At 44.7% G+C, this 13,929-nt stretch overlaps 1 protein-coding gene across 4 annotated transcripts in view; it reads left to right on the forward strand.

The window, feature by feature from the left end:
• The first annotated feature begins 2,474 nt into the window (after positions 1–2,474).
• MICU3 (mitochondrial calcium uptake family member 3) overlaps positions 2,475–13,929 on the forward strand; it is a 164,074-nt gene continuing 152,619 nt past the window's right edge. For 3 of the 4 annotated variants that reach the window (XM_075860088.1, XM_075860094.1, XM_075860108.1), the window contains exon 1: positions 2,476–2,831. In XM_075860088.1, the coding sequence (XP_075716203.1) occupies positions 2,514–2,831 (318 nt within the window). In that variant the 5' untranslated portion in view covers positions 2,476–2,513. Of the gene's footprint in view, positions 2,832–13,929 lie in introns of all 4 variants that reach the window. The other variant, XM_075860100.1, reaches the window with a different exon arrangement.

The raw sequence follows: 13,929 nt of genomic DNA on the forward strand, positions 1-13,929 counted from the left end.
TGTACCGCATAATGTACTGGGAAGCTGAAAAAATTATTTGTGGGGTGAAATGGGCAAAAAACAGCGAATACGCCATTTTTTGGGGGGTTTTGTTTTTACGGCGTCCATCAGGCGGTAAAACGACATATTCACCTTATTTTACAGGTTGATACAATTACGACTATACCAAAAGTATATATTTTGTTTTATGATTTACCACTTTTAAAAAAAATACAACTATTTGCTAAATACAAAACATCTTTTGTGTCGCCATATTCTGAGAGCCATAACTTTTTCATTTTTCCATCAATTTAGCGGTGTGAGGGCTTAAAGTTTGCAGGGCGAGCAGTAGTTTTCACTGATACCATATTGGAGTACATGCGACTTTTAGATCCTTTTTATTCCATTTTATTTACATTTGTTACAGTTAATGACTATGTTAAAAATATAAAATTGATGATTATTATCACCTGTCTGGTATAATTGGTTATAATTGGTGTATATATATATACACCTGAATATAATCCTACAAGATCCACGACTTTTTGCAAGTTACTTAGAAGAATTGATGCTGTTTTGAAGGCAATGGGTGTTTTTTAATTGATTCAAAAAACTATTAAGGCTCTGTTCACATCTGCGTTAGGGTCCCGTTTTGTCTACGTTCGACTACGCTATTGCTTCCGGCAAAACGATGGATCCGGTGCAAAACAGAGACAAACGGAAACCATGGGCACCGGATCCGTCACCATTGAAATCAATGGTGATGGAAACGGAAACCTCTGGTTTCCGTAAGTGTCAGTTTATGTCTGTTCAGGGTCCCGTTCTGACGGAAAGCTACAACGGAACGTCAGAACGGGACCCCAATGCAGCTGTGAACAGAGCCTAACACTTCTATTTTTTTAAAGCATTTTTCCACAACTGCCTAAAACCTTTGCACAGTGCTGTATGTATGTGTGTGTGTATATATATATAAAATCCAGAAAAAATGAAGAGGCAGCACTCCAAGGAAATTGGTGAAAAAAAAGTGGTGTGTTTCTTCACCCCAGGCAGGCAACGTTTCGATCCATTTCTATGGGATCTTTGTCAAGCCTTCCCACAGAGACGGATCGAAACGTTGTCTGCCTGGGGTGAATAAACACACCACTTTTTTGTCATCATTTTTTGGGGATTTCATTAACAAGGGTTCCTAGCCTCAACCTAGGAGGCCTGCACCCACTGCTGTCGCATATATACATATATATATTGTAATGTCTGGGTAGGGAAACAGACAAGTGAGCCCTAATCTACCCGCTACTCAGTCCCTGCCTACTTGCAACGACCCGCCCTAGGCAACGGGGTACAACTGGGCGACGGTCCCTACACTCAATAGGTGCACAACAGACAAACAGACAAGGGTACAAAGAAGCCAGGGAAATGGGGAAGTTGCCCACGGGAACACCGTGAGCAACAAGCGAGGTGAACGAGCCAAGTCAAACCAGGAGATGAGCGAGGTACAAAAACGCAGAGCAGAAGAGTTGTCAGAAAAGCCAAGGTCAATCACAAGCAGAGGATCAGTAGTACAAGAAGCTGCAGCAGGGCCAGGAAACCAACAGAGAAGAATCACAAGCAAAGGCGGAACAGGAAAGGCAGGTATAAATAGACAGAGGGCGGGAGCTAGCTCCGTCTGGCCAGGCTGTGATAGGCTCTCCCACTCCTAAGCCTGCCATCCTGAGTGGTGGAAGATGGAGTCAGTCTTACAGACCTAGAAGCAGGTGCAGACTGATTACCTATGGGCGTGGATACAGAAGTTGTTTGTGGACAGTTATATACGCAGTACACATACTGTATTTAGAGGATGGTTATATACGCACACTGCAGAGGTATATAATGTATTTAGAGGAGGTGGGCAGTTATTTACACAGTGCAGAGTTATACATTGTTTTTTGGAAGATGTGGACAATTATATACACAGTGCAGGGATAGATACTGTATTTAGAGGATAGTTATATACATGGTGCAGGGGTATATAGTTTATTTGGAGGATATGTACAGTTATATACGTAGTGCAGGTATATACTGTATTTGGAGGATGGTTTTATATACACAGAGCAGGTGTACATACTAGAGTTGGAGGATGTGGACAGTTATATACACAGCACTGTGGTATATACTGTAGTTAGAGCATGTTTATACACACAGTGAGGGATATATACTATATTTTGAGGATGCGGACAGATATATATATATATATATAAGTGCTGGAGTATATACTGTATTTAGAAAACGTGGTCAGTAACATACACCATTATATTTACAGTGTGGTTATATACACAGTTTAGGGATATATACACGATAAAATTATGGTTATATTTACAGTGCAGGGAATCTATCTAATCTATCTATCTATCTATCTACATCCATCCATCCATCCATCCATCCATCCATCCCCTAGTATTAGTAACATGTGGCCAGTGATACAATATGATGCATGGAGTGTATCCTCTCGCGATGTTTCCTCCTCCTCTCGTCTCCTCCACCCGCTGTCACTCCTGCAGATGGCTGCTCTTCGCAGGCTCCTCTATGCCCTCCGTGCCCAGCGCCACCAGCAGCAGCTATGCCCACCAGCACACCCAAGGCTGATCTCCCTGCAGAGCCCGGGCTCTTCTTCGTCCGCCAGGTCCTCCGTGCTGTTACTGGTGTCCGGCGCAGCCGGGGCTGGGCTGGCACTGACTTGTTATGCCATCTATCGTAACGGTCGTGTTCAGAACTGGGGAGAGCGACTTTATCGCGACATGGGCCTGAAGTCAGGTGAACGGACACAAGGTCGGAGAGGAGCCGGCATTCTGGTGCCTGTCAGTGCTGCCAAGGAGCCGGTAAGAGGAGGATGATGGATACACGGAGTGTACATGTATGTAACGGGGGAGGCGCCAGCTCATATATAACCTGCCTCCTGGGCACTGCCACTACTCTGCATTATACACAACCTCTGCCAAGTCTTGCTGTTTGGCATTGGAGCTGAGGGGGATGGGAATTACTACTGTATACAGCACATCAATAGAATGATTTATGAGCGTTGATAATTATATACCCCGGGGAATGGAGCCTGCCAAGTATATAATGTCACCTGCACCTGTCACCTCACAGCCTGCCCAGTATATACTGTGACCTACACCTGTCACGTCACAGCCTGCCCAGTATATACGGTCACCTGCACCTGTCACGTCACAGCCTGCCCAGTATATACGGTCACCTGCACCTGTCACGTCACAGCCTGCCCAGTATATACTGTCACCTGCACCTGTCACGTCACAGCCTGGCCAGTATATACTGTCACCTACACCTGTCACGTCACAGCCTGGCCAGTATATACTGTGACCTACACCTGTCACGTCACAGCCTGCCCAGTATATACGGTCACCTGCACCTGTCACGTCACAGCCTGCCCAGTATATACGGTCACCTGCACCTGTCACGTCACAGCCTGCCCAGTATATACGGTCACCTGCACCTGTCACGTCACAGCCTGCCCAGTATATACTGTCACCTGCACCTGTCACGTCACAGCCTGGCCAGTATATACTGTCACCTACACCTGTCACGTCACAGCCTGCCCAGTATATACGGTCACCTGCACCTGTCACGTCACAGCCTGCCCAGTATATACTGTCACCTACACCTGTCACAGCCTGCCCAGTATATACTGTCACCTGCATCTGTCAGGTCACATCCTGCCCAGTATATACTGTCACCTACACCTGTCACGTCACAGCCTGCCCAGTATATACTGTCACCTGCATCTGTCACGTCACAGCCTGCCCAGTATATACGGTCACCTGCACCTGTGACTGCCTGACCAGTATATACTGTCACCTGCACCTATTATGTCACAGCCTGCCCAGTATATACTGTCACCTGTCATGTCACAGCCTGCCCAGTATATGCTGTCACCTGCACCTGTCACGTCACAGCCTGCCCAGTATATACGGTCACCTGCACCTGTCACGTCACAGCCTGCCAGTATATACTGTCACCTGCATCTGTCACGTCACAGCCTGCCCAGTATATACGGTCACCTGCACCTGTCACGTCACAGCCTGCCCAGTATATACGGTCACCTGCACCTGTCACGTCACAGCCTGGCCAGTATATACTGTGACCTGCACCTGTCACGTCACAGCCTGCCCAGTATATACGGTCACCTGCACCTGTCACGTCACAGCCTGCCCAGTATATACGGTCACCTGCACCTGTCACGTCACAGCCTGGCCAGTATATACTGTCACCTGCACCTGTCACGTCACAGCCTGCCAGTATATACTGTCACCTGCATCTGTCACGTCACAGCCTGCCCAGTATATACGGTCACCTGCACCTGTCACGTCACAGCCTGCCCAGTATATACGGTCACCTGCACCTGTCACGTCACAGCCTGGCCAGTATATACTGTCACCTGCGTCTGTCACCTCACATCCTGCCCAGTATATACTGTCACCTACACCTGTCACGTCACAGTCTGCCCAGTATATACTGTCACCTGCACCTGTCACGTCACAGCCTGCCCAGTATATACTGTCACCTGCATCTGTCACCTCACATCCTGCCTAGTGTATACTGTCACCTACACCTGTCACGTCACAGCCTGCACAGTATATACTGTCACCTGTCACGTCACAGCCTGCACAGTATATACTGTGACCTGCACCTGTGACTGCCTGACCAGTATATACTGTCACCTGCACCTATTATGTCACAGCCTGCCCAGTATATACTGTCACCTGTCATGTCACAGCCTGCCCAGTATATGCTGTCACCTACACCTGTTGCGTCACATTCTGCCCTGTATACACTGTGACCTGCACCTATCACAGCCTGCCCAGTATATACTGTCACCTGTTATGTCACAGCCTGCCCAATATATGCTGTCACCTGCACCTGTCTTGTCACAGCCTGCCCAGTATATGCTGTCATCTGCACCTGTTACATCACAGGCGGCCCAGTATATGCTGTGACCTGCACCTGTCACTCCCTGCCCAGTATATACTGTCACCTGCACCTGTTACGTCACTGCCTGCCCAGTATATATTGTGACCTGCACCTAACACTTCCTGCCCAGTATATACTGTCACCTGCACCTGTCACGTCACAGCCTGCCCAGTATATACTGTCACCTGCACATGTCACTGCCTGGCCAGTATATATTGTCACCTGCACATGTTATGTCACAGCCTTCCCAGTATATACTACCACGTGCACCTGTCATGTCATAGCCTGTCCAGTATATACTGTCACCTGCACCTGTCATGTTACAGCCTGCCCAGTATATACTGTCACCTGCACCTGTCACGTCGCAGCCTGTCCGGTATATACTGTCACCTGCACCTTTCACGTCCCAGACTCCCCAGTATATACTGTCACCTGCACCTGTCACGTCACAGCCTGCCCAGTATATACTGTCACCTGCACATGTCACTGCCTGGCCAGTATATATTGTCACCTGCACATGTTATGTCACAGCCTTCCCAGTATATACTACCACGTGCACCTGTCATGTCATAGCCTGTCCAGTATATACTGTCACCTGCACCTGTCATGTTACAGCCTGCCCAGTATATACTGTCACCTGCACCTGTCACGTCGCAGCCTGTCCGGTATATACTGTCACCTGCACATGTCACGTCACAGCCTGCACAGTATATTCTGTCACCTGCACCTGTCACGTCACAGCCTGCCCAGTATATACGGTCACCTGTAACGTCGCAGCCTGTCCGGTATATACTGTCACCTGCACCTGTCACGTCACAGCCTGCACAGTATATTCTGTCACCTGCACCTGTCACTTCACAGGCTGCCTCTATGATATCAGCTTATGGCTGGTTCCAGTCACACTGCTTTCCTTTTTCCCATATGCCAAGTTGTGCCAGGCTATTTTATTCCTATATATACCATTTATCTGTTTCATATATGTCACTTGTATCACACACATCTGTGATTTTCATGGTGACAGTATCTGTACAGCGCTGTGGAATATGTTTGCACCATTTAAGCAACAGGAAATAAATGTATAGTATGCCTACATAAAGCGATATATATATATATATATATATATATATACACACACATATATACACTCACCAATAAGTATTGTAAGTCATTGTTTGCGTTGTTTTGCTCTGTTAGGGTATATTCACATTCAGCAGATTTGTTGCAGAAATTTCAGGGGATGTCCCATTTTCTTGCGTATTTGATTGTTTCCGACGTGCACACTAAGCGTAGGGCTGAAACACAATGTGAATCAGGCCAAAAACTTTACACATTGATCATTTAAAGTCCTTAATAAAATATGAGAATGTCTACGTACACAACGTTTTGGTTTATGACCTTATTGTAGCATATTTGGGGTTGGGCTGCGTTCACATCTGCGTCAGGGCTCCGTTCCGACGTTCCGTCTAAATTTTCATTCGGAACGGAGCCCTGACCTCAACCTCCCGAGCAACGCCGGGTATAAAATCTAGTTAAACATATACCTATGACATATGCCATACAGCAGAAAACGTTACCCATACACCCCCGTGGATTATACATAAGGACACTCTTTTGGCCTCCCTCGAGCTAATGGGGCCTTATGTAGACGTTTAGCACAGGACATTACAGGCGTTTTTGGTGGAGTTTTTTATTCCGTATCATTTATAATATACACTTTTCCACAATATAAACGGAAAAAAATGCCACTTAGGCTGCGTTCACATCTGCGTCAGGGCTTTTTTATATTGTGGAAAAGTGTATATTATAAATGATACGGAATAAAAAACTCCACCAAAAACGCCTGTAATGTCCTGTGCTAAACGTCTACATAAGGCCCCATTAGCTCGAGGGAGGCCAAAAGAGTGTCCTTATGTATAATCCACGGGGGTGTATGGGTAACGTTTTCTGCTGTATGGCATATGTCATAGGTATATGTTTAACTAGATTTTATACCCGGCGTTGCTCGGGAGGTTGACTTACGGTATACATAGAGTGTGTCTGCCTGTCCGTCCCGGGGAGGCTGTTGTGGGTGACAGTCGTCGGTTGGGCCCGGGGGTCTCACACCGGACGGCGGAGAAGCCGGAAAGCGAGGCGGCCCACCAGCTTGGTGTCTTGTTGTCAGGAACATGTTGGGAGCGGTGTGGCCTAGGCCTGCCATACAGCACACGTAACCTCTCGAAGCTCGCTCTCCACCACGCCCTCAAAGCACAGACCCAGCTCCCTCCGCCAACGATGCTCACCATCACGGCCGTCTCTGCCAGTCCGTCCCGGGGAGGCTGTGAGCAGACAAACAGCCAGCGCCCGACACTGCGCTCCGAGTATCCCCTGACCTCCCTCCCAGCGTGCTTCGCGCTGCGCATCCGCCTGCTCAATTAACGAGCGCCATTTTGTGTGTGGCGTTCCTCTGACGCCAAGGCGTGGCTACGCTGTGGAGGATGGAGTGTGACGTCACTTTATTTTAAACCAATGAAAAATCGGGCTTCAAGCAAACAAACTTTCGAAAATATATATAATTTGTATAGCTTTTTATGACATATACGTTAAATGGATACTATAGTTTAGTGGCATCAATCACCCATAGACTATAATGGTATCCGTTTAACGTACCATATACGTCATAAACAGGGTCTTTAGAATTCATGACGTGTAAGTTTAACATGCCATTAACCCCTTCAGGACTGAGCCTGTTTTGGCCTTGTGGACGCAGCCAATTTTTTCAAATAAGACGTGTCACTTCATGTGGTAATAACTTGGGAATGCTTTTACCTATCCAAGCGAGTCTGAGATTGTTTTCTCATGACATACTGTACTTTATGTTAGTGGAAAAATTTGATCAATAAGTTCAGTATTTGTTTGTGAAAAACACCAAACTTTGGAGAAAATGTGCAAAATTTGTAAAACAGATAGCAATACCACACAAAATAGTTACTAATGAACATTTCCCATATGTCTACTTTATGTTTGCATTGTTTTTTGAACATCCTTATTTTTTTCTGGGACGATACAAGGCTTAGAACTTTAGCAGTAATTTCTCACATTTTCAAGAAAATTTCCGTTCTGAAGTGGCTTTGAGGGCCTTATATATAACAAACCATCATGTCACCCAATTTTAAAAACTGCACCCCTCAAAGTATTCAATACAGAATTTAGAAAGTTTCTTAACCCTTTAGGCTGGGTTCACACGACCATGTTACGTCAGTAATGGACGGAACGTATTTCGGCCGGAAGTCCCGGATCGAACACAGTGCAGGGAGCCGGGCTCCTAGCATCATAGTTATGTACGACGTTAGGAGTCCCTGCCTCGCTGCAGGACAACTGTCCCGTACTGTAATCATGTTTTCAGTATGGGACCGTAGTTCCACGGAGAGCCAGGGACTCCTAGCATCGTACATAACTATGGTGCTAGCAGCCCGGCTCCCTGCAGTGTGTTCGGTCCGGGACTTGCGGCCGAAATACGTTCCGTCCATTACGGACGTAACATGGTCGTGTGAACCCAGCCTTAGGTATTTCACAGTAATTAAAGCAACGTAGAGGGGACATTTACAAATTTATTTTATTTGTCGGAAAATCCATTTTTTTCTGTAACACAAAAGGTTTTACCAGAGAAACGCAACTCAATATTTATTGCCCAGATACTGCAGTTTTTAGAAATATCCCACATGTGACCCTAGTGTGGTAATGGACTGAAGCACCGGCCTGAGAAGCAAAGGTGCTCCTAAAGGATTTTGTGGCCTACTTTTTATTAGAATATATTTTAGGCACCATTTCAGGTTTTAAGAGGTCTTGTAGTGCCAAAACTGTGGAAACACCCCCAAAAAGACACCATTTGGAAAACTACACCCCTTAATGAATTCATCAAGGGGTGTAGTGAGCATTTTAACCCCACAGGTTTTTTGCTGAATTTAGTGGAATTAGTCCGTAAAAATGAAAATCTAATTTTTTTTCCAATCAAACGTAGAAATTATACATTTTTACAAGGAATAAAGAAGAAAAAGCACCCCAAGATTTGTAAAGCAATTTCTCCTGATTATGGCAATACCCCATATGTGGTAATAAACGGCTGTTTGGACACACGGCAGGGCTCAGGAGGGAAGGAGCGCTATTTGGCTTTTGGAGCTCAAGTTTACTCAATTGGTTTTCGGGTGTCATGTCGCATTTGCAAAGCCCCTGAGGGACCAAAACAGTGAACACCCCCCAGAAGTGACCCAATTTGGGAAACTACAGCCCTAAAAAGAAACTGTCGTTTTTATTGGTAAAATTTTTGGGTACATGCGACTTTTTGATCCCTATTTATGCAATTATTTGGGAGCTGAAGTAACTAAAAATAGCGATTCCGGATGCGGCGATACCAATTATGCATAGTTTAACCAGGAAGTGGCCGGAGTAAGCTAGAATGGGGTTTAGGGGGCCCCGTTCAAAAGATAGGTACGGGTTCCAGAGGTGGGACCCTTATCTTTTGTACTTTTATGGCATATCCAGTGGATATGCCATAATTGTCCAAGATGGGAAAACCCCTTTAAGGCATCCGTCACAGCCTGCGATTAATGTGTACTTCAGAAGCTTTTTTTGGCGTATATGTTAAACACAGGCCAAAAACGTCATGTGCACAGAGCCTAAAAAAAATAAATCACATGGTGTTTTTTAAATAAAACGGAAAAAAAAGTATGTGAAGGAGGCGTCACACAGTGCACTTTGTAGGGGCTCTCCTATATGGACTATAGAGCGGGGTTCCAAATGGGGAACCCATCTAGTAACACCATGTATCCTACTATGGCATGTGGAATGTGGTGAGACGTTGTGGCTCGGGCATCCAGTTCTGAGCTAGGCACAACTTCCTGATATTTTGTAAATGTGACACGGAACAGTAAGACATTGTGTAATGTTGGCTCTATATGTACAAATGCTTCCCTTGTATTGTCTATTGAGGAACAGGTTTTTTTATGTAACAGATCAACTTTTCAGCAGATACAAACTATATCGCATAAGATTCATTTCACATTAGCATTAATGCGGTACGTCTGAAATGCCCTCTGGCTTTCCTGGATTTTTGATGCCTAGAATAGCGTAGTCTTTGGCGCTATTCTTGGAAAATTCACTGACTGACCCCATTAAAGTCAGTGATACCTTTAATTGGATTCGCCATTAAACGGCTATAACTTCCTTATTATTCGTAGACAACGCAGGTTTCTTTTTATATCATTTTTATATGCTTCTTTTTCGCTATTTTAGAATTTTCATGCTTATAGTTTGGAAATAATAGTGAAAACATGCTTTTTTACTTTTTAGCTAATTGTTTTTGGTAATAATATAGTTTTACTTTAAAATAGACCTTTTATTTGTGGTCATCATTGTCTACCGTAAATTTGTATATATTACATGTCTATTTTAGGGTAATTGGGTCAGGGCTAGCGTTCTGAGAATAATTGGCATGTGGCAAAGTTTTTTTTGGGTTGGTAATTTAAGCATACCGCTCAACTTTCAAGTATCGCAAAGAGAGACAACCGATGCACCGCGCGTAGCCGCGGAAAACGCTTTTTCTGCCTCCCATTGATTTCAATGGGAAGTCAGAGGCGGAACTGCGACAAAAAAATGACATGCCGTTTATTTTTTCACACAAAAAAAACGCCTCTGCCACCCATTGCAATCAATGGGAGGTGATTTCGGCTGTTTTTCGGTGCTGATTCTGACGCGGTTTCCGCATCAAAATCAGTGCCCAAAAACTCTGTGTGAACTGGGCCTTCTAGTGACTATTGTCACTAATAGGAGTGTGCCGGGTCTCGTTACACGCAGCAGCAGCCTCTCACTAAAAGCATCCCGGCGATCATTTGACCAATAAGACAGTGGGCTAGCCAACTAAAATCCATGCCACAAATACACTGATGCGCGGGTTTTAAGGACCTTGACCACCGGTCATTTATATACTTCCGTCGGTTGGGTAACTAGCAAATAAAATTGACGCCAGATTTCACTCTGTGGCCAGGGGCGCTCCAGGATACAGGCTTATCCCTGTAATGCCAACCCCCCCTGCCCCCCACATTCGGACATTAAAATATAGTCAAATGAATTAAGTTTAAAAGAACAAATTGTACTCACCGCTCCGCTTTTCCTCTTTGTATCCCCTCAGGGTCCTATATCAGACGTGGCGCACACAATGTTCTGATGCTGGACGTTGTGTGTTGTGTTGCATACAACGTTCTGATTCTACTCGGTGTCAGGACTTTGTATGCGCCGCAGACCTTCGCCTGGGCCTGATGTAGGAGCCTAAGAAGAGAAGCGGAGCAGTGAGGTGAGTACCATTTATTATATTTTAATGTCCGAAACGCAGTCGTGTGGAAAGATGTGACTGATTTATTAAGAGGCGTATATGCTTTTAATACATCTGTTGCATCTTACTCCAAAGCTAAGGCTGAACGTGTGTTTACAGCTGCAATTCACCCGCAACCTTGCGGGTGAATTGCGGTCCAATTCACTTCCATGGGCCCATGCACACGACCGTGGTCTCCGGGAGCCTGGACCGCAAAAAGATAGGACATCTCTTATTACGGCCGTATTCTGCGGTCCAGGCTCATTAAAATTAATAATAATCTATAACGAAACAGAGACTATGACACTTCAATAATTATAAAAATATAAATTTTTAGTAGATCAAAAAATATAAAAACACATAAATCTCAATATAAAATTCAGAGATGACTAACCTACAGTGGTAGTGGACACCAAATAGCAGCAATTATTAATACATAAAGGTATAAAAACCTACAGATATCACAGCATGGGTACAAAAGAGGAGGTTTTAAATGTAATGTAAATAACATTTGGTAAACTACAATCGTGTATAGATGACTTATATAGTTACATAATAGTAACTTACCCATGAAAAGTAGAGATGGCCGCCTGGTGTCACACCCCGACGTGCGTTTCGGTCCCCCAGACGAAGGCCTGGACCCGAAACGCGCGTCGGGGTGTTGGACACCAGGCGGCCATCTCTACTTTTCATTGGTAAGTATTGCTCTTGTTATGGTAGAGGGGGTCTTTTGGTTGATCTCTGCTTTAAGTTTAGTAGTCATTGAAATGAATGCACGCGGCAGTGTGCAAGGCTCGCGATTTGCGGGCGGCCCGCAGATGACACTCCGTGACCGTCCGAGCCACAAATCGCGGTCGTGAGCATGAGCCCTAAGACTGGCATATGGAACACCACTCTTAGAAAATCTCCCCCAAGGGGCCTCATTATCAAAACCGTTTAAAAGGAAAATGGCCTTGTTGCTCATAGCAACCAATCAGAGCTAAGCTTTCATTTCGACTGCTGCGGAAAATGAAAGCTGAGCACTAATTGGTTGCTATGTTGCAGCACGGACGCGTTTACTGTCAGACAGTTTTGATTAACCCTTTCATGCCGACAATCTGTATATTCACGTCCTTTTCGCGCTTACCCCGTGCTGCCGGGGCGTGAATATACAGATCTCTGTTCCAGCCGGCATAGCGCAGTAAAAAGCGCTCGGACACCGGCTGTGTCAGTGTCCCCGGCTCCCCAGCAACCTGTTCTCTGACAGCCGAACCGATTGGTTCGGCTACAGAGAATATGATCACCTTTATTAACTGCTTCCTGACCGCCCACAGTAAATTCACGTCGGCGCTTGCTGGGCTCTGTGCAGCGCCAACGTGAATTCACAGTGGGTGTTAAAAGCGCGATCCGGGTGTCTCAGAGTAGTGCTGACACCCGGATCGCGCTGTTAACCCCTGCCTCTGGTCCCGGAGACATGACCGGGACCTGATTGGTTCAGGTCCCGATCATGTGATCGCAGGGAAAGTTTGTTGTAGCAACAAACTGGAAAGTTTGTTGTTACAACAAACTTTCCCGGGGACTGATTGCGGGTGCTGCCGTCGGTTGCATGGCAAAACCGGAGGCCATATAACGGCCTCCAGGTCTGCCATTCACGGAAGCCAATGAGGACCAGCTGTTCCTCATAGGCTTTCTGTCAGTGTGACGGTCAACGTCACACTGACAGTTTATAATACGTTAATGTTAATAGCAGCCATCAGTGCTGCAGGTCTACAGGTAAAATAAGTAAAAAAAAAAAGTAATAAAAATGTTTTATACAAGTGTAAAAACAAGTTATAAGTTATAAAAACCAAAAATGCTTTTTTTCGTATAATAGGTCTTTTATTATAGGGAAAAGAAATAAAACGTTAAAAAAGTACACATATTTGGTATCACCGCGTTCGTAACGACCCAAACTATAAAACTATAATATTATTTTTCCCGCACGGTGAACACCGCAAAAAATAATTAAAAAACAATACTAGCATCACTATTTTTTTGGTCATCGCCCCTCCCAAAATATAGAATAAAAAGTGATCAAAAATTCGCATGTACCCCAAAATAATACCAAAATAATACCAATAAAATCTACAACCCGTCCCGCAAAAAGCCCTTACACAGATTTTTTGACTGAAAAATAAAAAAGTTACGGGACACAAAAAATAAATAATTTTATAGAAAAGTGTTTTTAGTGCGCAAACGCCACAAAACATAAAAAAAATATACATATGGTGTTGCCGTAATCGTACCGACCTGCAGAATAAAGTAAAATGCCATTTATAGCGCACAGTGATTACTGTAAAAAAAGGACAAAAAACATTGTCAGAATATGTTTTTTTTTTGTCCCTTTGCTTGCCAAAAATCGAATAAAAAGTGATCAAAAAATCACATGTACCCTAAAATGATACCAATGAAAACTACAGATTGTAACGTAACAAAAAAGATCCGGTGGAGAAAAAACTAAAAAAAGTTCTGTCACTAGAATATAGCGACAGAAATTGTGCAAAGTGTCCAAAAGCGGATAAGATTGGGCACCATTTATCAGTGCGACACCGGCCACACATCTATGAATTATTATTTATTTACCACATTATTATACCCTCTTATTATGCCCTGATGTACTCTGCCCA

The sequence above is a fragment of the Rhinoderma darwinii genome, chromosome 1 (assembly GCF_050947455.1).
Source record: "Rhinoderma darwinii isolate aRhiDar2 chromosome 1, aRhiDar2.hap1, whole genome shotgun sequence".
Classification (NCBI taxonomy): Eukaryota; Metazoa; Chordata; class Amphibia; order Anura; family Rhinodermatidae; genus Rhinoderma; species Rhinoderma darwinii.